The sequence below is a fragment of the Artemia sp. Qi Xiang Cuo genome, chromosome 21, assembly GCF_049724085.1.
Source record: "Artemia sp. Qi Xiang Cuo chromosome 21, ASM4972408v1, whole genome shotgun sequence".
NCBI lineage: Eukaryota > Metazoa > Arthropoda > Branchiopoda > Anostraca > Artemiidae > Artemia > Artemia sp. Qi Xiang Cuo.
Genome location: NC_142814.1, coordinates 50,612,413 through 50,639,095, shown reverse-complemented (window position 1 = coordinate 50,639,095; position 26,683 = coordinate 50,612,413). Strand labels below are relative to the sequence as shown.

At 38.3% G+C, this 26,683-nt stretch overlaps 2 protein-coding genes across 4 annotated transcripts in view; both read left to right on the top strand.

Annotated features, from left to right (window-relative positions):
* The first annotated feature begins 3,395 nt into the window (after positions 1-3,395).
* LOC148939681 (tuftelin-interacting protein 11-like) overlaps positions 3,396-26,683 on the top strand; it is a 52,862-nt gene continuing 29,574 nt past the window's right edge. The window contains exon 1 of one of the 3 annotated variants that reach the window (XM_089106779.1): positions 3,396-3,460. The gene's annotated coding sequence lies outside the window, so the exon portion shown is untranslated. Of the gene's footprint in view, positions 3,461-3,625; positions 3,643-26,683 lie in introns of those variants that run through there. The other 2 variants (XM_089106778.1, XM_089106780.1) reach the window with 2 other exon arrangements.
* Positions 12,280-12,621, top strand: LOC148939682 (uncharacterized). Its single transcript, XM_089106946.1, has one exon. The coding sequence runs from the start codon at positions 12,280-12,282 to the stop codon at positions 12,619-12,621; it is 342 nt and encodes a 113-aa protein (XP_088963072.1).

Sequence of the window (26,683 nt, the reverse complement as noted above, 5' to 3'; positions counted from 1 at the left end):
CTGGAATTGGATATGTTGATAATATTATGGGAAAGCCTTTCAACTCCAATTTAAGCAAGAAGAAGAATAACCCTCGTACGACTAAATGGCTAATACAATGATAAAGACACAGCAACAGTACTAAACGTAAACCAATAATAACAATGGAGAAGGCTGCAATCGTATAACAGAACTATAACCATGATTCCATAAAAAAGAATGTGCAAGCAGTCTTAAGAAATTGATTTGAGGTTTGTAGACAGCTATTAGTTTATGTGGCTTTAAGTCACGGAGATTAAAATACAGAGGTCCAATTCTCGCTTTGTCTTAATTATCGGGCTTTGGAGCCCGGCCTCTTCACAAAAGTTTTTTTTTGTAATCTATAAAGCTATTCTATTTTGCTACTGCTAACAACTCACCGCAGCACCAAGCCGCCTGAAGCCAATACAGCTATGCACGCTCCTCCTCTACCATAAACTATTTAAACCCTCCCAGGAAGTTCCGATTTCCCTTAAATCTTTCTTTATGAAATCCTCCCACCTCAACCGCGGACGACCTGCTTTCCGTTTACTAGATGATTGGCTGAAATGGACAATCTTCGGCAATCGGTCATCCGCAGAACGTGTCCTAACCATCTCAGACATTCTGTCATTATAGTCCTAGAAGGCAGGGACGTCATTTTCTATGCGGTATGGGGGCAACTGCCCTTCGTAGACCTCGCTTCCTCCCCCCTCCAACTGAAATTTAGTTTCTTCCAAAATCGTGTCCAAACTAAGATAAACCTGCATAATTCAAGAATCAACAGAAACAGATCAGTTCTTTAGTACATGTTTGCCTTGATAGTATTTCAAGTTACCTTTATATAGTACTATTCAGTACCTTTATAGTGCTTTCGAAGTACTAAATAGTACCTCTATGGTACTGAATGGCTTATTTTTTAGTTTTTACTGTCATTTTCACTTGATTTGGCAAAACTGGCTCCAACTTTCCCCCTCTCCCTTGGGTTTTGACGAAATTACGCCCCTGCTAGAAAGTGGGATTGAAACACACTTTTCGTACAGCCTACTGTTTGAAATACAACATGTTATTTTAGGTTTTCGAAATTCTTTGAAATTAGAGAAAATTAAATCGAGTCTCGTAAGTTGTTTTTTTTTTAATAGGATTTTTTAATATTATTAACAAAAATAATTTTCAAAAATTTCTTCACCCTTTAGGTATTTTGAATGCAACTGGATCATTTTTTCAATATTTTAATATGAATGTTAGAAAGAGCGCAGCTTTGCTAATTTATTTTAAATGGGAGTAAGTCTAATTCTTCACTTTTGATACGTCTTTTTGTTATGAGGAAGAAGGGTATTTTTCCTCTCCTCGCAAGACTCTCCTTGGTGACGTCTGTAAACGACATCACTAATGGAAGTCCATAAATTCAAAATCTTTAAACTTTAACACGCTTTACTTACATAATCTTCAGTATAACACTAGCTGGGCATGCTGTTTAATTGTATAAATCAATGTCTCTGTCGTGTTTTTTAGTTATTAATTACTGTGAAATGAAAATCGGTATAAATTTAATTCTCATATAGTAAGGAACATGGATAAAAGCTTAAAGAAGAAAACATTTGCAAACAAAGAAACCATAAATAGCGAATGAGTTACTTAACATAAATGCTGAAAGGATATGTTTATGGCAAAGAGATAGGCCCATTGAAGACAGGTCAGGATTTATTACAGTAAGATTCTTTTGAAAGCGATATTTTATGTCTAAGTCTCTTAGAAATTTTGCAGAAACAGAAGCTATTATGCTTTGGGGAAAATTTTTCTCCCCAGGGTAAAAAACCATTCTTAAAACAATGGAACTAATAACCAGTGGTGTCAATTCATAAAAATGTTAGGTAGGCCAAAATAAAATTTTCAAAGCCTACGGGGGACAGTTTTTTTCAGTGAAAGTACCAAAACAGGAATATTTTTCAATATTGGCACAAAGAAGGTATTTTTTTAAAAATCGGGGGGGGGGGGATAAATATCCTCCTCTCCCTCAAATTTGTACCACTTTTTATCACTACAGCTTAATAGTGTCAAAGCAGTGAAATGCATATGATTTCCAGCTGTGATCATGGGCGCCCATAAGCTGAATTCCAGGGGGGGGGGCAAACTTCGTCTAATTGCTACTTTTAATGCTATATAATAGAAATCTCAGAACAAAATATGAAAATAAAGCAGCATCATTCAGCCAGGGGGGGGCAAGAGCCCCCCCCCTGCCCCTCCATATGGGCACCCATGGCTGTGATAGTTTCTGGTGATAAATATAATATTGAATAACAAACTTACTTAACTCCAATGATTATTGCATACGAATACATATTATCGTATAACAAGAAATACCATATTGCGAGATAGTGAACCGCTAGTGAACTGAAATTGTCTCAGGGGATTGTCGGGGGGTAAAATTTAAAAAATGCTAATAAGAACCAAAATAGCAATTCACAAGATTTCTTGAATGAGCTTTAAAGTTTAGATCCATATTTATCGCAAAAAAAAACAATGCAGAAGCTTACCAAGTCCAATGACTTGGAAGCACTGGACCTTTACGATCTTAGTCACGACCACAGACAAAAAGTATATGATGCAAATGTCTAAGTGCCCTATCTTTTAGAGTTTAAAAAAGGGTTGGGTATCTGGCTATCTTTTCGCTATGTATAGTGACGTTAATGTGCACTAAGATTCTAAGAAACTAAGGCGCACAAACACAAAATTGACCAGTACCATAAAATTATTTCAGTTGGACGTCTATATTGCATGCGTTTTGTCTATTGTCTCGACTATGTTTAGTAAGTCCACTCATGATAATAACAGGTTCAAGAATTAGTAAATATGTCACTGAAAAAAAAGAAAAGCCCAATCCAAATTAAATGTGATCCTATTAAAAGTTTGAAGTCTGAAATCCTTCAAACTTTGTCCTTCAGATCCTATTCAAAGTTTTAAAGAATCTGAAATCCTTTGAAATGACATCACAGCAAAACGTTATTTTTCAGCCCATGTCTGGCTCTTTTTAGCCATTTTTTTCAATAAACATATTTTGAACTTTTGGTTACTATGGGCTGTTCTGATGGCTTTTAGCCTTTAAGGGGTCAAGATGTAATTTCCCCCAGAACGATTATTGAATTTATGAAAAAGTATAAAAAGGTAAAAAGTGGTGTATTTACTTTCATCCTATCCAGAATATGCTTTAAACTACAAATTTACCATTTGTTCTTTCATTTATGACGCTAGGACAGGGTTTAGTGTCAAATACTCATTTGATTTTAACCTTCTAAAATAGTCTATGATTAATCTGGCTAGATTCCGAAAACTTCTCCGGCTGTTTTTCTTGTAACTCTGAAGCTCGTCAAGAGAACAATTTAGGAAAGAAATAGAAGATTAAAAATTTCTAAAGTCAAAGAATTTTTTTAAAAGGTTAGCATTAACCTACTCAGTATACACAGTAAGCACTGAATAAAATTCTGAGAAAAAGATTCCATCAAATTTAGTTCTAATACCCTTCTTGAGGATAGCTTGCTGTAGATTACTTTCTGAAAAGATTGCCCAAGTCTTAGTTTTCTATTCAAAAGGTAGCCTAATATCCAAAAGAAGGTGTATAACATCAAGCTTATCACAAAAGAGCTAGTAAGATGTTTTCTTACATGGTCCAGTCTAAAATGTTACAGTAAAATTTTAGTTTAGCTCTACTTCTTTCTAGGCCTATGCCTATGTGATAGCAGTGGCATCATTTCATTCTGAACTAAGGGGGGGGGGGACTAAGCAACTTCTTTGGACCCCCTAAATTGGTTGAATAACAGTCATTGAAGAGCAATATTTTGGTAAATATATACCAAATCATATTATTGAGTTAGGACTAAAGTGAATAGGCTATACCATTTGATGCCTTTTTTTATGCTTATTACAATTATTGGTAAATATCTACCAAATCATATTATTGAGTTAGGACTAAAGTGAATATGCCATTTGATGCCTTTTTGGTCAATATCTACCAAATCATATTATTGAGTTAGGACTAAAGTGAATACACCATTCAATGCCTTTTTTATGCTGATTATAAATATAATAAGCATTTCTATCATAAATGAATTTCAGCCCCCCCCCCCTATAGAGGCTATACCTAACCTAGCCCTGAATTGGCCGATAAAGGGGGGGGGGGCTGAAATTCATTTCCAATAGAAATGCTTATTATATTCGTAATCAGCATTAAAAAAGGCATCAAATGGTGTATTTACTTTAGTCCTAACTCAATAATATGATGTGGTAGATATTGACCACCTTTTTTTATGCTGATTATGAATATAATAATCATTTCTATCTGAAATGAATTTCAGCCCCCCCCCTATATATACCTAACCTAACCCTGAATTGGCATATATAGGGGGGAGGGGGCTGAAATTCATCTCCGATAGAAATGATTATTATATTCATAATCAGCATAAAAAAGGGTAAATTACCTTAAATTACCTTAAATCGCATCTTCTAGCGACTAAGGTTGCAGGAACCTGTAGATGTCGCCAGGTAGTATTGACAGGAGTTCGTTGCACAATTCATTAATGGATCATCACATCCTACACGTATACAGGACAGTTGAATAACACACACTAATAGACCCTAGTGGTGGATGCAGGCTCATCCCACTGCGTCCTCCATGGCTTGTTCCTCCAGTCATGGTCAACGCCAGTCTTGAAGCTGTTAACTGAAGCTGCGGAAACAGTTGAATCGCTCAGTGAATTCCACAACGGAACAACGCGATTGGTGAAGAAGTTGTATTTCTCACGCTTTCTGCTGAATCTTTGGCGGAGTTTTATGGGGTTACCTCGCGCTCTGCTAGACTGGTCCTGTTTGAGAATGGGCTTGATAACACTGCTGTTCATCAACTTATATGCCAAAATTACGTCCCCCTTTTTCTACGGTAGGTCAGAGTTTGCAAATCAAGCTTTTCTAGGCGTTGCTCATATGGGATTTGTTGGTTGGCAAATGGGAGCCTAGTAGCTCTTCTCTGGACTTTTTCAAGCAACTCTGCATTGCATTTAAAGTGGGGGTTTGCAACTGCCATCCCAAACTCAAGATGAGGGCGGACAAGGGCTGTGTAAAGCTTCTTAATGACCCTGGGGTGGCGACTAGTCACTGATCGCTTGATTAGGCCTAGGATCTTGTTTGCCTTTGCGGCTTGAGTTCCGCAGTGACTATGGAACTTCAGCTTATTATCTATGATTACCCCGAGATCACGTTCTTCCTCTGCGCTTTGGATGGGTGTTATAGCACCAGTAGAGTCCAACATATGGTAGCTATGGCAAGGGTTGTTCAGTCCAAGATGTAAAACTTTACATTTGCTTGGGTTAAACTCTAGTGTCCAAGTTGAGGCCCATTGGCAGAGGTTTGTTAAGTCTTGTTGCAGGGCATTGCAGTCTTCGTCAGAAGCGGCAGGTCCAAAAAGTTTGGAATCGTCTGCATATAGTTCCAGCAGATTCTGGACAACCTCAGGAGCATCATTAATGTAGAGGTTGAATAAAGTCGGGCCCAACTTAGTTCCCTGTGGCACACCACTTCTGACATTTACTGGTGCCGAGTACACGAGGTTTCCGTTGTGGTCGTAGACTGCAGCAATCTGGATTCTATCAGACAGAAAGCTATGGATCCACTGGGCTACGTCTACATCAATGTGATATGCTGACAGTTTAATCATCAGGTACCGGTGGGACATTTTATCAAAGGCTTTTGCCTGGTCCAGTAGGAACACGTCTACAGGGGATCCCGATTCGATAACCTCAGTGATTGATTCATAAGCTTGGATCAGGTTCGTTTCAATGGACATTCCTTTTCTAAAGCCATGTTGGCCGCTGTAAAGGAGACCATTCCTTGTCATGTGAGCTATAACGGCATCATTGACAATTCCTTCAATCAGCTTAGCAACGACTGAGGTAAGGCTTATGGGCCGGTAGTTCTCTGGCTGGCTTCTGGAACCTGTCTTAAATATTGGAGTTATTGTTGCTGTACGCCAATCCGGTGGTAGTTTCTTTGTCTTCAAAGACAGATTATACAAGGAGCAGAGCGGTTCGGTGACTATATCAGAGATTTCTTTGAGCAGCCTGGGATGGATGCCGTCTGGTCCTTTGGCTTTGTTAGGGTCCAGCTTTGATAGTCTTTTCTTAACCTCTTCAGTCGTGATGATGAGTTTCGGCATAAGATGTTCGATATGTCTGGGGTCAGGACATGAGGGTTCAGCTGATGAGTCTGAGGAGAAGTTCGAAGCGAAGGTAGTGTTAAGCAAATTTGCTATAGCTTCTGGGTCTTCCAACTTTTTCCCTTCAGCGTTGAATAAGAATGGTATTGATCGCCTGTTCTTATCTTTCTTGGACACATACCTCCAAAATCGTTTAGGGTTTTCCTTTATACTAAAGGCTATCTTCTCCTCATATTCTGCCATAAAATGCCTAGTTAGATGTCTCAACTTATTCCTGGCTCTGGCATAATGCTCCCAGTGTCGTGTGCATACACACTTCTTGTACTTCGAAAGTGCCTTTTTCTTCCTGTTCATGGCTCTTTTAATGGGTCAATCTATGTGAGGCAGTGTTCTAGGTGCCTTGACAAAAGACGTTGAAGTACAAAGCTGCTCAACATGGAGGACGGCGTTCTTGAAATTTAGCCAGGCTTGCTCTATATCATCACTGTTAGTCACTTGATCCCATGCAACCGCCTGTAGTATTTCCCTGATCCTGCTGTAGTCGGTATACGTTCGTTTGGTGCAGTTGTTTGGTGGTTGACTTATTAGCAAGTCATGGGAAATACAGAGGTGATCGCTAGCGCCAATGGGGGGCAGGTAATCAGTATTCACTAGCAGTCCTGGGTTGTTAGTGATTGTCAAGTCTAGTAGAGATGGTATCTGGTTGTTTTTGTAACGGGTTGGCTGATCAATTAATTGGTACAGATTATTGTTGCCTAAATATTCCACAAACGGGTTAGTTGCAGTTGAACTTTGATGGTAACCTGCTCCATCCACCCACAAAATATCAGGCATATTTAGATCTCCAATTAAAATAAAATCTTGGTTACAATGCTTAGATGCATGATCAGCTAATTGAGTAAGAGCCCCATAAGAGGCAGCGGCATCTGGGCTGCTTGGGCTTCTATAAACGCATCCTATTAGAAGTGGCTTCCCCCAATAACAATATTAACAAAAACACTCTCAACCCATGGGGAATAATCATGATTCAAAGTCAAATCTCTGACCTGTAATACATCCTTCACATAAACAGCAACGCCTCTTCTGGGGTGAGTTGAGAGATTCGAGAACAGGCGATATCCGGGGATCATGATATGATCATCTTCCAGTGGGGTAGTAGAGTTCTTGGGGGTCAGCACGCAGATACACAACACATCGTATTCTTCAGCAGTAGTTGTAAGTTTTAGTTCAGGAAGCTTATTTGTCACTGTATCAATGTTCGTGTAAAAAAGCTTCAATAATTTCTTTTGACTAGTCTGTGGAGGGTTACTATAATGTATCACTTTTGGCAAACTCTTGAAACTAATATCTGATGAGCTAGGGCTCGAGCATGAATGGAAAGCACAACTATTATTGCCACTCTTAAATGAATCACTATCATCGACACTACTACAACTGTGGAAACTATTTACATATGGGCTATCCTCAGCAGGCAGTGGGCACTTTAGTGCTCCGTCGCTGCCCCGTTTTTTGAAGTTTGGATTTGTTTTCGTTTCTCCCTTTCCGCCTTTGTGCGGTCAAAGTGAAACTGCACAGCACCCTTCAGCTCCCTCGACTTAGTCACAATCTCCTTTTTTATCTTGTAGTTATCAGTGAGGAAGAGGACAGGTCTAGGTCGGTCACCTGGTTTCGGTGGATTGTTCCCGAGCCGCTGCGGCTTCAAAATTTTGACAGAGGGCAGATTGTATGACTGGGCAAGATGATCCTGAATAAACATCAGAATATCAGCTGCCTCTTCACATGATTCAGGAACTCCGTAAACTACAATGTTGAGCTGCCTTTTCTGTCTCTCTCTGTCCTCACGGATGATCCGTCTAACATCACTTTCAAAGTTCTTGGTAGTATCGCTCTGACACCGGTTCAGCCTGCTAGTAACTATATCTTCTAATTTGGATTCAACTTCTGCTAGGGTGCACTTGCCTGCGATCTCACTTTCCAAGTTAGAGATTTTGCTGTTAATGTTCCCCAGTTCTTGTTTAAGATCTTGCTGAAACTGATCCAGAGAAGAGGTCACAGCTTTTGAAACGGTAGCTTCGATAAGCTTTTAAAGTTCTATGAAATCATATTATTGAGTTAGGAATAAAGTGAATACACCATTTGATGCCTTTTTTATGCTGATTACGAATATAATAAGCATTTCTATTGGAAATGAATTTCATCTCCTAAGAGCTTTTTCACTATATATCAACATTAGATAGGCCTATGCATATAGATACCAATCTGTTCCAGTATGCCCATGCCCATCTTGTAGTAAATGATTACTCCAGCTGAACAACAGTTAGCCTATGGCTTTCCAAACATTAACAAACAGTTGGTAGCATATACTGCTATTCACAATAAAACAGTACAGCTCTGGAAGAGTTGTGAAAAACAATCATCTCAAGTTCTGAATAGAATCACCCAAAACAAGGTTGAGTTTATGAGGATTGTAGTTAATGTAAGTTGCATGCAGTGCAATTGATATAATATGGGCTTACCCACCTGAAAATTGGCTGCTCATGACACTGCCCTGGTATTTTCAAAGAAAAATGTAAAAACAACCAATTGATAGGTTTGAGTTTTTCTTTCAATGCTCAGGTTGTTCTTGTATAGCTCTTATTTATTAAGTTTTTCTTACCTTTTTTTATAAGTTGGTTCAAGCTAAGCCCCCCCCTCATTAATAAAGCCTTTTGTGTGTGAAGTCAAAATATTTGGTCTTTGATTGATGGTACAATTTCTTTTTAACTGTCCTATTAACAAATCTTTTCCTTTTGCATATTCTTGTTTTGTTATGATCTTTGGTGTATAAGACTAAGTATCATTCTTCAAGATCTTTATTGATTCTTTGAATTGTCCTTTAATATAATATATTTTTCTTGTCTTTCTTATCTTTCCCGAAATCTAATAAAAATAATTGGTCTGAAATTCACTCTTTGATTTTTTCAAAATTCCAGAAGCTAAATTTCAAGACAATTCAAGAAACAAAATTCATGAAATAACGATTTTGAATACCAAATTTAACATGTTGACTAGAGGCAAGGCAAAGAAGAAAAAGTGTAAGAAACTTTCAAAATCCCATATGGTCTGGCTTCTATTAACAATTACATAAAAAAAAGTTTTTTTTTAACTGAAAGTAAGGAGCAACATTAAAACTTAAAACAAACAGAAATTATTCTGTATATGGAAGAGGCTGTCTTCTCTTCAATGCCCCACTCTTTACATTAAAATTTTTATTGTTTCAAAAAGTAGGGTTGTGAAAAAAAGTCAAACTTTAGCATAAAGAGCAGGGTGTTGAGGAGGAGTCAGCCCTTTTCATATACCAAAAAATTTCTGTTCATTTCTTGCTCACATAAGAGTGAGCTATTGAGGAGAAACAACCCTCCTTATATCCATATTATCTTCTGTTCATTTTAAGTTTTAATGTTGTTCCTTACTTTCAGTTGAAAAAACTTGTTTTTTTTATTTTTATTTTCTGATTGTTTTTTAAATAATGCTGGGAAATCCAGTGCCCCCTTCATGAAAATTCTCTTCCCCTATGAATAATTCCTCTATGGAAAGATCCTCCAACATAACAGCCTCCCCCAGCCCCCTCCAGCAGAAAAAATTGCTCCTGAAAACGTCTGTATATTTCCCAAGAACCAATACTTTATGTAAACAATGGGCAAAGCTCATAACTTGCAGCCCTTTCCCAGGGATGGTGGGGGGATTAAGTTGTCCTCAAAGACATAGTTATTAGATTTTTCTACTATGCTGAACAAAATGGTTATCTCAAAATTTTGATCTGGTGACTTTGGGGAAAAAAATGAGTGTGGGAGGGGGCCTAGTTGCCCTCCAAATTTTTGGGGTTACTTAAAGAGGGCACTTGAACTTATAATTTCTGTTTGAATCAGCCCTCTTGCAACATTCTAGGACTACTGGGTCAATACCATCACCTCTGGGGAAAAAACAAATAAACACACATCCATGATGTTTCTTCTGGCAATAAATAGAAAATTCCACATTCCTGCAGATCGGAACTTGAAAACCCTACAGAAGGGTTATCTGATATGCTGAATATGATGGTGTGATTTTCATTAAGATTCTACTACTTTCAGGGGGTGTTTTCTCCTTTTATTGAAAATAAGGCACATTTTCTCAGGCTCTTAACTTTTGATGGGTAAGAATAAACTTGATGAAACCTATATACTTGAAATCAGTATCAAACATACAATTCTTTTGATGTATCTATTGGTATCAAAATTCCGTTTTTTAGAGTTTCAGTTACTGTTGAGCCAGGTAACAAACAACAAAAGCACAAAGAACAATAGGGAAATTTTTTTGCAAGACAGTGGAGATAGTTTGAATGAATATTTTGGCCCTATGTCCAAGGGCCGTCCTCAGCAAGACAAAAATATATAAAAGAAAAAAGACTCACAACAACATGCAACCAATAAAACCAAAAATTTTTCAAAGCAGTCCTAGCATCCTTACTTCAGCAAAGTTCAACCAGGACTGATAAAAAGTAAGGTAAAACAAGGCGATTAAATGAGATGAAAGAAAAATAATTTAAAAACACATTCTTATTGCCAATCCAGCCTTTTTGGCAGCTAACCTCAAAGTTCTTTTTGTGACTGGTTCTGTGTTAATGTCTATTGTTTTTTTTAAATATTTTGTAAGATCATTTTAATTAAATATGTGTATAGAGCATTTAGTGAATATTCCCCAAAGTCCCTATTTAGGAAAAAATTATTATTAATCTTAAGTCTGATTTCAATTGATCCTCGGACTACCTGCTTTATGCCTAGGTCATTGCTAATAAGGGCAGATTCATCAAATAAGGGCAGTTGTATGGGCTTTTCTAAATTCTGGTGTGTTCTACTTACATAATATTTGCCACAATTGCATGGTATTTGATAGACCCCTCTTTGGCAAGTAACTTCGGTTTTATCTTTACCAGAATTTAGAAGTTTATGATTTTAAAATTATTTGTGAATAATGCGTACAGATTATTTTTTGTGCAAACTTTTTTTAAGATTTGTAGTGATTTTTGGGATGTAGGGGAGGTAAATTATGTTTAAGGGCTTGTCAGAAATCTCACATGGTAAACTATTCATTAATTTTATGGGAAGTTTAATTCTGCTGTGATGTGGGAATACAATCAACAAGGTATATTACAACTGCTCTTTTAACATGTGGGGGGTGGTTTGATTTAAAATGCAAATATCTATTATTTTGTGTTGGTTTTCTATAAATAGTAAAATTGAGTTTATCAAAGCTACAAATAACTACCACATCTAGGAATGGGATTTTATTTGCAATAAGTCCCATTCCTATGAATGAATAAGATATGAATGAAAATCCTGATGAATGGGATTTTATTGCAAATAAATACCATTCTAGATGTGTTAATTATTTGTAGCTTCAATAAACTCAATTTTATCATTAAATTGAGTATTTTCAATTGACTCCCACACATGACCCCTCAGATGTAGAGAATAAAACCAAAAAAGCTAATACTGAAACAAGTATCACAAAAAGGGGAAAGATGATCACTATGAGAAGTTTGCAAAGGCTCAAAACAAACTACAAAATCTCACTAAACAACTCTTTTCAAACTTTGAGTCCAAGCCTGCAGGTTATAGCAAGAGAAACCCCAAAAGGTTCTAGAACTACATATCCAGCAAAGATCATATTAGACATTCAGTAAAGAAGCTAAAGAAATCTAATGGCACAGAAGTTACTGACCTGCAAGAAACTGCTGAGTTACTCAACAGGCAATTTGGATCAGTGTTTACCAATGATCCTGATGGTCCTCTCTTCAACAGTACAGTGTATAGTGTACCAAACCCTATGCCACCTATCATAATTTCTCTGGGGTCTGTCATGAAGCAACTTGAAGTGCTAGATGCTAACAAGTTGGCAGGGAGGGGTAACACCCACCTAAGGCTCCTAAAAAAACTAGCTAATGAGATCTCAACTCTACTATGTCAAATATTCCAGAAGTCCCTTGACTCAAAGACAGCCTTCAGATTAGAAAAGCTCTCGCATTACACCAATATTGAAGAAAGGTGAAAAGACAAATGCAGAGAATTATCAGCTTAACCTCAGCTGTAGCAAAAACCCTGGAACATATTGTGAATGCCAAAATTTTGACACATCTTCTGTCCAACAGTATACTGTCACTGGACCAGCACAGCTTCCTTTCAGGAAATTCAGTGGAGACCAACATGGTTGAAACTTATAATATCATCATTGACCTTCTGGAGAAGGAAGTACCTGTTGACCTTATTTTGCTTGACCTTGCTAAAGTGTTTGACAAGGTGCCCCACAGACACCTTAGGGCCAAACTATTGGCAGTTGGCATCCACAATTTCCCAAACCAGGTGATGTTGTCAGTGGAGTTCCTCAGGGTACTGTTCTAGGCCCCACCCTTTTCTTCATTTACATAAATGATAAGACAAAGGAAGCCACAAATAACACCATGCTTTATGCTGATGACTCCAAGCCAGCCATTCCACAAAGCCTGTGATCAGACCTCCAGAGAATCCAGAAGTGGACCAGTGAATGGCTACTTGAGTTCAACATCAACAAATGCAGTGTCCTCCATTTCAGCAATAACAATCCTCACCACCAGTATACCATGCATGGCCAGAAGTCATGATCTGATATTCAGCTACAAACCAGTCATGAAGAATGATCATTGGGAGTACTTGTTGATGAGCAACTCAAGTTCTGCAGGCATTGGCAACAAGTAGTGTCAAAAGCTAACTCAAGTCTAGGCCTGCTGAAATGTACTGTCACCAGTCATTCCTGTACACTCTTCCTGAGACTTTACAAGGCTATTAATAGGCTGTTCTTGGATTTTGGAACATGTTTGACCTCCCCCTCCTACAAGCTTGATACCAGAATAACCAAAGGAGTTCAAAGACGTGCCAAAAAAGGCATCACGGGTCTACAAAATATGCAGTATGATAAAAGACTAGAGCATCTAAAACTACCAACACTAGTCTTCAGACATTGCAGGTGCAATATGATGCTGACCTACTAATATAATAGTTAACCAAACAACACCCTCCTCACAAAACATACAGGTCAACACAGCACTAGAGGACACTTGCAGAAGCTAACAAAGTGAAGACTGAAGACCAAAATGCATAAAACTATTTTACCAAGTGTATTACCAACAACTGGAACAACTGTCAAGACAAAACCATGACTGCACCCACTACTGCCTCCTTCAAGTCAAGACTTGAAAAAGAATAGAACAACAAGCCATGGAAATATAAGTGGTACAATCCATCCCTCTCAGCTGCCAATTAATGCAACATCACTGGGCCCATAACACAGTGACATTCCAAATTACCATCATTGATGAAGCAGAACATATCCAGCATGGACCTTAATTTTGCTTCAAAGTACAAGTTAAGGTAGTTATTAGTTAAAGTAATTATGGATATTTGAATTGCCTGATAAAAGAGGTTTGAATTTTTAGAAATAAGTATTTGTGGAATGTGTTACTCTTGAACAACTTGTTTATAAACTAGTGATGTTTTTAACCACTTTTCAATAACTTAACTAGTGTTGATAACTTCTTTGTGTGGTTACAAAAAATGAAATTACTTTGGGGCCCCTTTAAGGGCTCGAAATGCAATTAGCCCCAGTAGCATTTATTGAATTATGAAAGGGCATAAAAAAGGCATCAAATGACATTTTCACTTTCATCTTAACTAAATTATATGACCCACTGCAAATTTACCAACAGGTCTATACCTATTAAAATTTGGAAAAAAACAACATTTTACATTAATTTTCAGTTATCAGTTTCTTTTTCTCTGGTTCTAGTTTTGAAAACGCAATTCCTGTTATTTGAGTAGAATTTTAAGCTATATCAATGGGTATTTTATATCAATTAGTAAATTTTTGCAGCTGAAAACAGTTTTCTTGAACTTTATTTAAACAGAACAACTGTTTTGCAAGGTCCTGCTTTCTTAAAACAAATAGTTTTAAAGGTCTTCAAAGGCCACTGCCCTCTAGGGAGAGAAGGGATGGAGGTAGGTACATCAAAATATCCTCCCAGGACACACTTTGGTAAATATTTTGCTGTTCATATTTTTGGCTTACAAATAAAGTGAACATACCTCTCAATGCCTGTTTTTTATGCTCTTTCCAAATATAATAATCACTTTTGCTGCAATTGAATTTTACCCCCACCCCTATATGGAACAATATTACTGTTTTGTTGTCATTTTGGCTAGTTCAGAAAAAAATGGTCATCTTCAAAACAGTGGTTATTTACCCTAGCTGGGTCAGCCTTTTTTGAAGGAAATATGCTTAGCAAATAAAAGTGGTACAATTAAATTCCATATTTTATGATATTTAAAAATATCATGGTCTTTTTTTAACCTCCCCCCCCCCCTTGATGGCCCCAAATACAGCCCTAGGGCTAAAAATACATAAAAGCAAAAGGAAACAATAAAAATTTGGAAATTTAAGGTCTATATTAGGGGATATTGAGAAGGAAACATGTTAAGAATTTTCTTACTTCATAATTAAATAAAAAAACAAGTTTTTTTTTAACTGAAAGTAAGGAGCAACATTAAAACTTAAAACAAACAGAAATTATTCCGTATATGAAAGGGGCTGTCCCCTCCTCAATGCCTCGTTCTTTATGCCAAAGTTTTTTATTGTTTTAAAAAATAAAGTTGTGAGACAGAGTCAAACTTTAGCGTAAAGAGCAAGGTATTGAGAAGGGGACATCCTCTTTCATATACAAAATAATTTTTGTTTGTTTTAAGTTTTAATGTTGCTCCTTACTTTCAGGTAAAAAACCTTGTTTTTTTAAATTAAATTTCTCAACGTTTTTGAATTAATGAAGGTTTTGATTTTGGCTCACTGTACATGAATAACCAAAACGAAATTTGCATGGGCTTACTTGAAAGTTTTTTAATTTTATGTACAAACGTTTTTATTAGTAATAAATATACATAACTTAGGTAGGGAACTTCTATATTTGTATATTTCTGTTACGTAAATTATGGGGTTTGCCCCCTAGTCAATACCTCACTCTTTACGCTAAAGTTAAAATTTTGTTCTAATTCTTTAAGAATGGTGCCTTAATCACAAAGGTCGTTAATTAGAATATATAGCTCTTATGAAATTAGTAAAAAAAAAGTTTAGTGTAAAGAGCAAGGTATTGACTAGGGGGCAAACCCAATCATGTATGTAATAATTTCTGTTCGTTTTAAGTTTTGAAGTGCTCCTTACTTTCAGTTGAAAAACTTGTTTTTTTAATTTAATTTTTGATTGTTTTTTAAATAATGCTGGGAAATCTGGTGCCCCCTTCATAGCAATGTCCCTTCCCCCATGGGAAGATCTTCAAAAGTAACACCCCCCCCAATACCATAAAAAATCCTCCCTGAAAATGTCTGCATACTTCAAAATAACCAATACTATATGTAAACATTGGGCAAAATTCATAACTTGCAGCGCTTCCCCCGGGGACTGTGGTGAATTAAGTCATCCAAAAATACATAGTTATTATATTTTTCAACCAGTTTGAACAAAATGGATGTCTCAAAATTTTGATTGGGTGACTTTGGGAAAAAAATGAGTGTGGAAAGGGGCCTAGTTGCCCAACATTTTTTTTGTCACTTGAAAAGGGCTCTAGAACTTTTAATTTCCATTCGAATGACCCCTCCTGCGATATTCTAGGACCACTGGGTTGATACAATCACCCCTGGGAAGAAAAACAACAAATAAACATGCATCTGTGATCTGTCTTCTGGCAAAAAATAAAAAATTCCACATCTTTGCAGATAGGAGCTTGAAACGTCTACTGTAGGGTTCTCTGATGTGCTGAATATGATGGTGTGATTTTCATCAAGGTTCTATGAATTTTAGGGGGTGTTTCCCCTTTCTTTCGAAAATAAGGCAAATTTTCTCAGGTGTGTAGCTTTTTATGAGTAACACTAAACTTGATAAAATTTATATATTTGAAATCATCATAAAAATTTGATTCTTTTGACGTATTTATATTGGTATCAAAATTCTGTTTTTTAGAGTTTTTGTTACTATTGAGCTGGGTAGCTCCTTACTTACAGTTTGTCACCACAAACTGTTTGACATACAGAATAGCCTTATTGTAGTTAATATGCTTTGACTACAAGTCCACTATGCTTTACCTTCAAACTCCTAACTAATGTGCAAATATACAGCCCAAATTATATGTTTCCTGTGTATTTCACCAATGTGTCTGTTGTTTCAACCCATTTACCTGTAAATTAAATAAATTCTGACAAAGCAAGAACCAGGAAAACAAGAGTGACAGGTAATGGAATACATGGGAAACATATATTTGGGCTGTATATTTGCACATTAGAGGGGGGTGGGTGTTTTAAGGGTAGAATATATTGGAGCTGCAGTCAAAATACAGTAACTACAACTACAATGCATATTCTAAAGTAAGATGTTTTTTCTTAATATGTTTCATCCTCAACAGCCCCTAATCTAGACATTCGCCTTCCATTCTACCTTTTAAAACATTTCATATAATAAATTGGTAATATTTACAAAAATATATTATAAATATTACCTTAATTCCTTGATCCACACTTCTGAGCATCTGAGTTCCATGATGTATCTGTTCAGTTCTATGTTGATGATTTATTAGGGAATCTCATTCACATTTCCATGGTTTGTTGTTCCAATCTTGTTTTGAGTATTGCTATTGTGGAAACAGTAACTGTATCTTCACTGAGTCCATTCCAATCATTGATTGAAAAAGGTGTAGATGGCATAGTGCTGAATAGCTGCTTTGCACCCATGCCTAGTTTAGCTTATTAGTGCTAGTGTTCCTAGTTTCTTGCCCTGGCAATGTAAGTAATCAAAAACTTGACCCTTTTGACTTAGTTTAGTGCAGTATTCATGCAAGTTATAATCGAAAAATTGACAAGTTACAAACTTTATTAACTTGGACATGTAGTGGAGCCATCTACATTCGTTACTCTATGGCAATTTAGACTCCTAAAAAGGCCACCAGATGGCAATCTTATGACGTTGCCGGTAACCACCTACAGACGCAAACGCAGAGGCAAGCACGGAGGAAACAGGAAAAAGTGGTATTTTATCCCAGTGCATATTTCAGATCTGTCGACAAGATTAAAGACTAAACCGAAAGTTAGACTACGGTCGCTCGTAAAAATAAAAGATCAGACGCACTATGAAATACCACTAACTCTTACGCCATCGCATGCTGTTGTGATTTTTTCTGCTGATTCCAGCAAAATTTCTCCTCCTGTTTTATTTCCTGAATTCCTGTCTGCCAAATCACAACTTCCCTCTGTTCTCATGACCAACGCCTACTCCTTGACTAACAAGATGAACGAACTAGAAGTCTTCTTGTAAGAATCCAGTGTACCTATAGCTATATGATACCGGGTATATCAAAGGCTACACTTGTTTTTTTAACACCCGTCGTGATAGAGGCCTAAACATCAGAAGCAGTGGTGTTGGACCGTATTTCCATAACGACCTCCCATCCAAACTGCTAAGTGCCCCCAGTGACTCTTGCCATGAAGTATTCTGGGGTGAATGTAACCCTTCCCAACTGTCAAAGAAGTTTTCATGCCTGATAGTGACATTTGTCTATTACCCTGAAAGTGCCAAAATCAGAAAGGGGCTTGTGATTTACTTGCAATCCTGCCATGATAAGTTTCTATGTACATTTGCGGCTCCTGTCTTTATTTTTGAAGGCCACTTTAACCAGACCAGCAAACAGTGGCTATCCAATGCGCTTGATCTGAAACAAGTAGTAAACATTCCCAGCCATCAAAGTGGCAGTACCTTAGACCAGATATTTACCATTCTCGATGAACTACACCATCCTCCCCTCTCAATGGGCCCGTTGCAAATCACTGAGCTTTGTGTAATCCTGTTGCAAGCAAAGAACAACATGCCAAAACCAAAAAGAAGCAAAGTTACAGTTCATCCATTGAACTGGGACTCTATATGTGCCTTTGGTGAGTGGATTGGTAATTACTCATTTGAAGAAATATGCTCAATCACTGACTTGAGCCTTAAGGTTTAAACACTCAACTCCCTGCTACTTGGAAAGTTCCATCAATTTTCCTGACGGAAGTAGTGCCAGTTTTTTAATCTGACAATCTGTGGATCACAAAAGACCTGAAGCGATTGATCAAGCTTAGATGCCGACTACACAGTTCAGGGTGTATTTCCGCTGCAAAAAGGTTATGGAACCGCATTGTCAGTGTCAGTAGACATGCTAAAAAGAAGTATGTTATTGAGAAAATTGCCCTCCTGCTTGATGGTGATTCTTGTAAGTGGCATTCTGCAGTCAAAAAGATGGCCAGAAAATCTGTTAGAGCTACAGATGCTGAAAACAGATGGGACTTTGATATCAGCACAAGAAGTCAATTATTTCCTTTCCAAAATCTGTACCATGTATCCATCATTGAGTGAAGTCAACCTGAATACTTTGATAGAAGACTGCAAATGTGATGAAACCAGGCAAGTTTCTGAGTACAAAGTTTACAGGGAGGTACAGAAACTGCAAAATAACTGTGCTTCCTATCCTGGCGAATTGCCATAAAACTTTTACGTGAACAAAATTTGCAAAATTTGCACTCTACTGACAAAAATATAAATGTTTTTACTTTTATAACTTTAATAAATCAAATAATTTTAACGTTTTGATTACTAAATATCAGTATATGTATATTAAACTGACAATGCACATTCGTTTGTATTTTTTCAGTAAAGTGCAAATTTTGTTCTGGCCTTGGGAAGGCATAGGGGTATTTGCGCCTAACTTATGTTAATTTCTGCTCGTTTTGAATTTGAATCGGTTATTTATTGTAGTTTCCGTTCGTCTTGGGTTTCATTTATTTATCGATGCTGATTTGTGGTAGTTTCGAGCTTGGTAGATTATTTGATTTTATTTTTGCTCATTTTTTGTTTAATGGAGTTCTTTACTTTTCTTTGAAAAACTTATTTTGTGGAAAAAGTTTATTTTTAATTAATTTCTGTTCGTTTTATATTGACATGGTCTTTTCAGGGAAAAAGAAAATAACACTTTAAATATTTTCGTTTTTTAAGACTTTATAATTTGGCCTGCTATTTGAATGCTGGAGAAAAATTTTCAGCAGTCTTTAACAACATACACCATTTTAAAACTCTTGACGCAAAGTGTAATGTTTAACTTAGTTTCATGCCTCTTCCAGTTGACCTGAAATGGTAAACTTCATACCATTCGCAAAAAAAATCCATCAAATTTCTTTGTTAGCTTTGATACACTTACACTATTTTGATTTGGTTAAATTTTAAGAGCAGAAGTAGCCTCGAAAGTTTGAACATAATACCCTCAGTTTTTCTTGGGATACTACTGAGATGCCTTATTGGGCATTAGCATCACCACACTGCATTTTGATTTAATCTTACGGCAACATTTAGCTTTTAAACGTAATGGGCCAATGGGACGGTGGTAGTGGAAGGGGAATTAGATGCCCTCCAATCAATTTCAACTATTAAAAAGGGCATCAGCCCTTTCTATTTTCAATGGAATGCGCACATTTCGAAGTTTCCACGACAACTTCTTCGATACGAAGTGTCCTGGTCTAAACAACAACAACAACAAAAAATATTACTAATCACTTTTGGCTATTAAAAAGGGCACTAGCCTTTGAATTTCCAATCGAATTAGCCTTTTTAGAAGTTTCTACGACAACTCCTTCTATAACAACCTTATATTCGCCCAGGGCATAACTTAAAACCCTTGCCCTGAGAGTTGTGGGGGAGTGTCCTTCTCAAAAACATATTTTCTATCTGGAAATCAACTAGCCTACGTTAAACAAAATGGCTATCTCAAAATTTTGATTGGATGTGTTTGGGTGAATGATATACGTGGGGGGGGGGGGCTAGTTGCCCTCCAATCAGTTTCGACTATCAATAAGGGCACTAGCTCTTTGAATTTCCAATCAAATCAGTCCCTTTTGAAGTTTCTATGACAACGCCTTCTATAAAAACCTTATATACCCCAGAACATAACTTAAGACCCTTGCCCTGAGGGTTCTTGGGGAGTCTCCTCCTCAAAAACATATTTTCTATTTGGAAATCAACTACGCTGAACAAAATGGCTATATAAAAATTTTGATTGGATATGTTTGGGGTAATGATGGGCGTGGGGGAGGGGCTAGTTCCCCTCCAATCACTTTCGACTATTAAGAAGAGAACTAGCTCTTTGAATTTCCAATCGAATGAGCCTGTTTTGAAGTTTCTACAACAACGCCTTCTTATAAATCCTTATATGTCCCCAGGGCATAACTTAAAACCCTTGCCCTGAGGGTTGTGGGGGAGTGTCCTCCTAAAAAACATGTTTTCTATCTGGAAATCAACTAGCCAACGCTGAACAAAATGGCTATCTCAAAATTCTGATTGGATGTGTTTGGGGGAATGATGGGCGTGGGGGGCTAGTTGCCCTCCAATCAATTTCAACTATTAAAAAGGGCACTAGCCCTTTGAATTCCCAATCCAATGAGCCTATTTTGAAGTTTCTACGACAACGCCTTCTATAAAAACCTGATATGCCCCCAGGGCATAATTTAAAACCTTTGCCCAAGGGTTGTAGAGGAGTGTCCTCCTCAAAAACATATTTTCTATCTGGAAATTAACTACGCTAAACAAAATGGCTATCTCAAAATTATGATTGGTTGTGTTTTGGGGAATGATGGGCGTGGGGGGGGGGCTAGTTGCCCTCCAATCACTTTCGACTATTAAAAAGGGCACTGGACCTTTGAAATTCCAATCGAGTTAGCCTATTTTGAAGTTTTTACGACAAAGCCTTCTATAAAAACCTTATATGCCCCCAGGGCATAACTTACAACCCTAGCCCTGAGGGTTGTGGGGAGTGTCCTCCTCAAAAACATATTTTATATCTGGAAATCAACTACGCTGAACAAAATGCCTATCACAAAATTTTGATTGGATGTGTTAGTGGGAATGATGAGCGTGGGGGGGGGGCTAGTTGCCCTCCAATCACTTTTGATTATTGAAAAGGGCACTACCCCTTTGAATTTCCAATCGAATGAGCCTGTTTTGAAGTTTTTACGACAACTCCTTCTATAACAACCTTATATTCGCCCAGGGTATAACTTAAAACCCTTGCCCTGAGAGCTGTTGAGGAGTGTCCTTCTCAAAAACATATTTTCTATCTGGAATTCAACTAGCCTACGTAAAAATTATCTCAAAATTTTGATTGGATGTGTTTGGGTGAATGATGGACGTGGGGGGGGGGGCTAGTTGCCCTCCAATCAGTTTCGACTATCAAAAAGGGCACTAGCTCTTTGAATTTCCAATCAAATCAGTCCCTTTTGAAGTTTATATGACAACGCCTTCTATAAAAACCTTATATACCCCAGGACATAACTTAAGACCCTTGCCCTGAGGGTTCTTGGGGAGTCTCCTCCTCAAAACATATTTTCTGTTTGGAAATCAACTACGCTGAACAAAATGGCTATCTCAAAATTTTGTTTGGTTATGTTTGGGGGAATGATGGGCGTGGGGGAGGGGCTAGTTCCCCTCCAATCACTTTCGACTATTAGGAAGGGAACTAGCCCTTTTAATTTCCAATCGAATGAGCCTGTTTTGAAGTTTCTACAACAACGCCTTCTTATGAATCCTTAAATGACCCCAGGTCATAACTTAAAACCCTTGCCCTGAGGGTTGTGGGGGAGTGTCCTCCTAAAAAACATATTTTTTATCTGGAAATCAACTAGGCTACGCTGAACAAAATGGCTATATCAAAATTCTGATTGGATGTGTTAGGGGGAATGATGGGCGTGGGAGGCTAGTTGCCCTCCAATCACTTTCAACTATTAAAACGGGCACTAGCCCTTTGAATTCCCAATCAAATGAGCCTGTTTTGAAGTTTCTACGACAACGCCTTCTATAAAAACCTTATATGCCCCCAGGGCATAACTTAAAACCCTTGCCCAGAGGGTTGTGGGGGAGTGTCCTCCTCAAAAACATATTTTCTATATGGAAATCATCTACGCTGAACAAAATGGCTATCACAAAATTTTGATTGGATGTGTTTGGGGGAATGATGGGCGTGGGTTGGGGGGCTAGTTGCCCTCCAATCCCTTTTGACTTTTAAAAAGGGCACTAGCCCTTTGAATTTCCAATCGAATTAGCTTATTTTGAAGTTTCTATGACAACGCTTTCTATAAAAACCTTATATGCCCCCAGGGCATAACTTAAAACCCTTGCCCTGAGGGTTGTGGGGAGTGTCCTCCTCAAAAAGATATTTTATATCTGGAAGTCAGCTACGCTGACAAAATGCCTATCTCAAAATTTTGATTGGATGTGTTTGAGGGAATGATGAGCGTGGGGGGGGGCTAGTTGCCCTCCAATCACTTTTGACTCTTAAAAATGGTACTAGCCCTTTGAATTTCCAATCGAAGGAGCCTTTTTTGAAGTTTATACGACAACGCCTTCTAGAAAAACCTTATAAGCCCCCATGGCATAAATTAAAACCTTTGCCCCGAGGGCTATGGGGAAGGGTCCAACTCAAAACCCTATTTTCTATCTAGAAATCAACTACATTGAACAACTTCGCCATCTCACAATTTGGATGGGTGGTGTTTGGGGGACAGATGGGCGTGGGGGTGGGGGCTAGTTGCCCTCCAATACCTTTCGACTATTAAAATGGGCGCTAGCCCTTTGAATTTCCAATTGAATGAGCCTTTTTTACGTTTCTACGACAACACCTTCTATAGAAACCTTATATGCCCCCAGGGCATAACTTAAAACCCTTGCCCTGAGGGCTGTGGGGAGTGTCCTCCTCAAAAAGATATTTTATATCTGGAAGTCAGCTACGCTGACAAAATGCCTATCTCAAAATTTTGATTGGATGTGTTTGGGGGAATGATGAGCGTGGGGGGGGCTAGTTGCCCTCCAATCACTTTTGACTATTAAAAAGGGCACTAGCCCTTTGAATTTCCAATCGAATGAGCCTGTTTTGAAGTTTTTACGACAACTCCTTCTATAAAAACCTTATATGCGCCCAGGACATAGCTTAAAATCCTTGCCCTGAGAGTTGTGGGGGAGTGTCCTTCTCAACAGCATATTTTCTATATGGAAATCAACTTGCCTACTTTATACCAAAGGGCTATCTCAAAATTTCGATTGGATGTGTTTACGGTAACGATATACGTGGGGGGGGGGCTAGTTGCCCTCCAATCACTTTCGACTATTAAAAAGGGCACTAGCTCTTTGAATTTCCAATCAGATGAGTCCCTTTTGAAGTTTCTACGACAACGCCTTCTATAAAAACCTTATATACCACAGGACATAACTTAAGACCCTTGCCCTGAGGGTTCTTGGGGAGTCTCCTCCTCAAAACATATTTTCTGTTTGGAAATCAACTACGCTGAACAAAATGGCTATATCAAAATTTTGATTGGATATGTTTGGGGGAATGATGGGCGTGGGGGAGGGGCTAGTTCTCCTCCAATCACTTTCGACTATTAAGAAGGGAACTAGCCCTTTGAATTTCTAATCGAATGAGCCTGTTTTGAAGTTTCTACAACAACGCCTTCTTATGAATCCTTATATGCCCCCAGGGCATAACTAAAAACCCTTGCCCTGAGGGTTGTAGGGGAGTGTCCTCCTAAAAACCACATTTTCTGTCTGGAAATCACCTAGGCTACGCTGAACAAAATGGCTATCTCAAAATTCTGATTGGATATATTTGGGGGAATGATAGGCGTGGGGGGCTAGTTGCCCTCCAATCACTTTCAACTATTAAAAAGGGCACTAGCCCTTTGAATTCCCAATCCAATGAGCCTGTTCTGAAGTTTCTACGACAATGCCTTCTATAAAAACCTGATATGCCCCCAGGGCATAATTTAAAACCTTTGCCCAAGGGTTGTAGAGGAGTGTCCTCCTCAAAAACATGTTTTCTGTCTGGAAATCAACTACGCTGAACAAAATGGCTATCTCAAAATTTTGATTGTATGTGTTTGGGGGAATGATGGGCGTGGGGTGGGGGGAAGGGGCTAGTTGCCCTCCAATCCCTTTTGACTTTTAAAAAGGTCACTGGCCCTTTGAATTTCCAATCGAATGAGCCTATTTTGAGGTTTCTACGACAACGCTTTCTATAAAAACCTTATGTGCCCCCAGGGCATAACTTAAAACCCTAGCCCTGAGGGTTGTGAGGGGGTTGTCCTCCTCAAAGAGATAATTTTATATCTTGAAATCAGCTACGTTGAACAAAATGGTCTATCTCAAAATTTTGATTGGATGTGTTTGAGGGAAATGATGAGCTGTGTGAGGGGGGCTTGTTGCCCTCCAATCACCTTTGACTATTAAAAAGGGCACTAGCTCGTTTCAATTTCCAATCAAATGAGTCCTGTTTTGAAGTTTCTATGACAACGCTTTCTATTAAAAGACACTCATATGCCCCCAGGGCATAACTTAAAACCCTTGCCCTGAGGGTTGTGGGGGACGTGTCCTCCTCAAAAACACAATTTCCGGATCTTGAAATCAACTACGTCGAACAAAATGACCATCTCACAATTTTGATCGGATGTGTTTGGGGAAATGATGGGCGTGAGGGTGGGGGCTAGTTGTCCATCCAATCGCTTTTGACTATTAAAATGGGCACTAGCCCTTTGAATTTCCAATCGAATGAGCTCTTTTTGAAGTTTCTACAGCATCACCTATCTATAAAAACCTTATATGCCCCCAGGGCATAACTTAAAACCCTTGTCCCTGAGGGTTCTGAGGGGAGTGTCATCCTCAAAGACCCAATTTTCTAAAACTCTTGAACTCATCTATGCTGAACAAAATGGCTATCTCAAAATTTTGATTGGATGTATTTGGGGGAATGATGGGCATGAGGGGGGATAGTTGCCCTCCGATCACTTTCGACTATTAAAAATGGTACTAGCCCTTTGAATTTCTAATCGAATGATCCCTTTTTCAAGTTTCTACGACACAGCTTTCAATAAAAACCTTATATGCCCCCAGGGCATAACTTATTTTGAACAAAATGGCTATCTCAAAATTTTGATTGGATGTGTTTGGAGTAAATGGTGGGCGTGGAAGGGGTGTTAGTTGTCTTCCAATCACTTTCGACTATTAAAAAGGGCCCCAGGCATTTCAAATTCCAATCAAATAAGCCTGTTTTGATATTTCAACAGAAAACGAGTCAGTCCATAGAACACTTCTTGAGTATGCTCCAGCCGCATAACTTGAGACCTTTGCCCTGAGGGTTGTGGAAGGAGTGTCCGTCACTGCAAAAAGATATGTCAATTCTATCAATAGGTGACCATCAGCCCCATAGGCTTTGATTTTGCGAAGATGGCCGTCATGTCATACTCAAACGCTTTTGCGATGTTAAAGAGTTTGAAGGCGAATGGACAAATTTGGAGTGTGGATTTCTGTATTATTGCATCTTTCAATTAAAATATCATACTATTAAGATATAAAGCACTACGATATGTCCATATTTTCAAAATAAATCAAACACGTTCGTGGTAACGACCCGACTCAACTAGTAACCGAAACTCGAAATAACGGAATATTGATACCAATAGCTACAAAAAAAGTATCAGATTTTACATGCTGATTCCAATATATACGTTTCATCAACTTCAGAAAACGCTCATCAAAAGTTACGTGCCTGATGAAATTTGCCTGATTTTTGAAAAAGGGGGAAACACACCCTAAAAGTAAAAAAAACCTTAATGAAAATCACACCATCAGATTCAGCGTATCAAAGAACCCTAGTATAGAGGTTTCAAGCTCCTATCTGCAAAAATGTGGAATTTTGTATTTTTTGCCAGAAGAGAGATCATGTACTTACTTGTACTTGTGGCGGGAATCAGGCGTTTCCACCTCGCCCGGCATCGATGATCTTGGAGACCTTCTTGGACCATGTTGAGCGATCTTCTGCCAGCTGCTCTGCAAAAGTAAGCCACTGAGTTGACCATCTGTGTCCGAACTTTCTGAATCCCCCGATAGGTTCAAGGTCTGATTTGGCCATGTTCCACCAGTTTTTCCTCTGTCCTCCTTGGCGTCTCTTCCAGGAGCTAATAGGCTCGACTAGAAGTATTTGGCGAGGCAAGTATTCTGGCGGCTTCCGTAAAACATGGCCCAACCATTTCAAACGGCGTTCTTTAATAGCGAGCGCAACATCACTCTGAATATTGCACATTCGACGTAGATCCGCGCTGGAGATACGGTCACGCAGCTGTATTCTGAGAATTCTTCGCAGACAGGTATGCTCAAACACCTTCAGCATATTCTCATGCTGTAGTTTTACCGACCATGTTTCGCATCCGTAAAGGAGAACGGTGCGGACTAGTGCCATGTAGATTCGCACTTTCATTCGGACACTGACTTCGCGGCGATTCCATAAGGGTTTCCGAAGGAAGGCAAAGACTGTTTGCACTTTCTGTGTTCTCT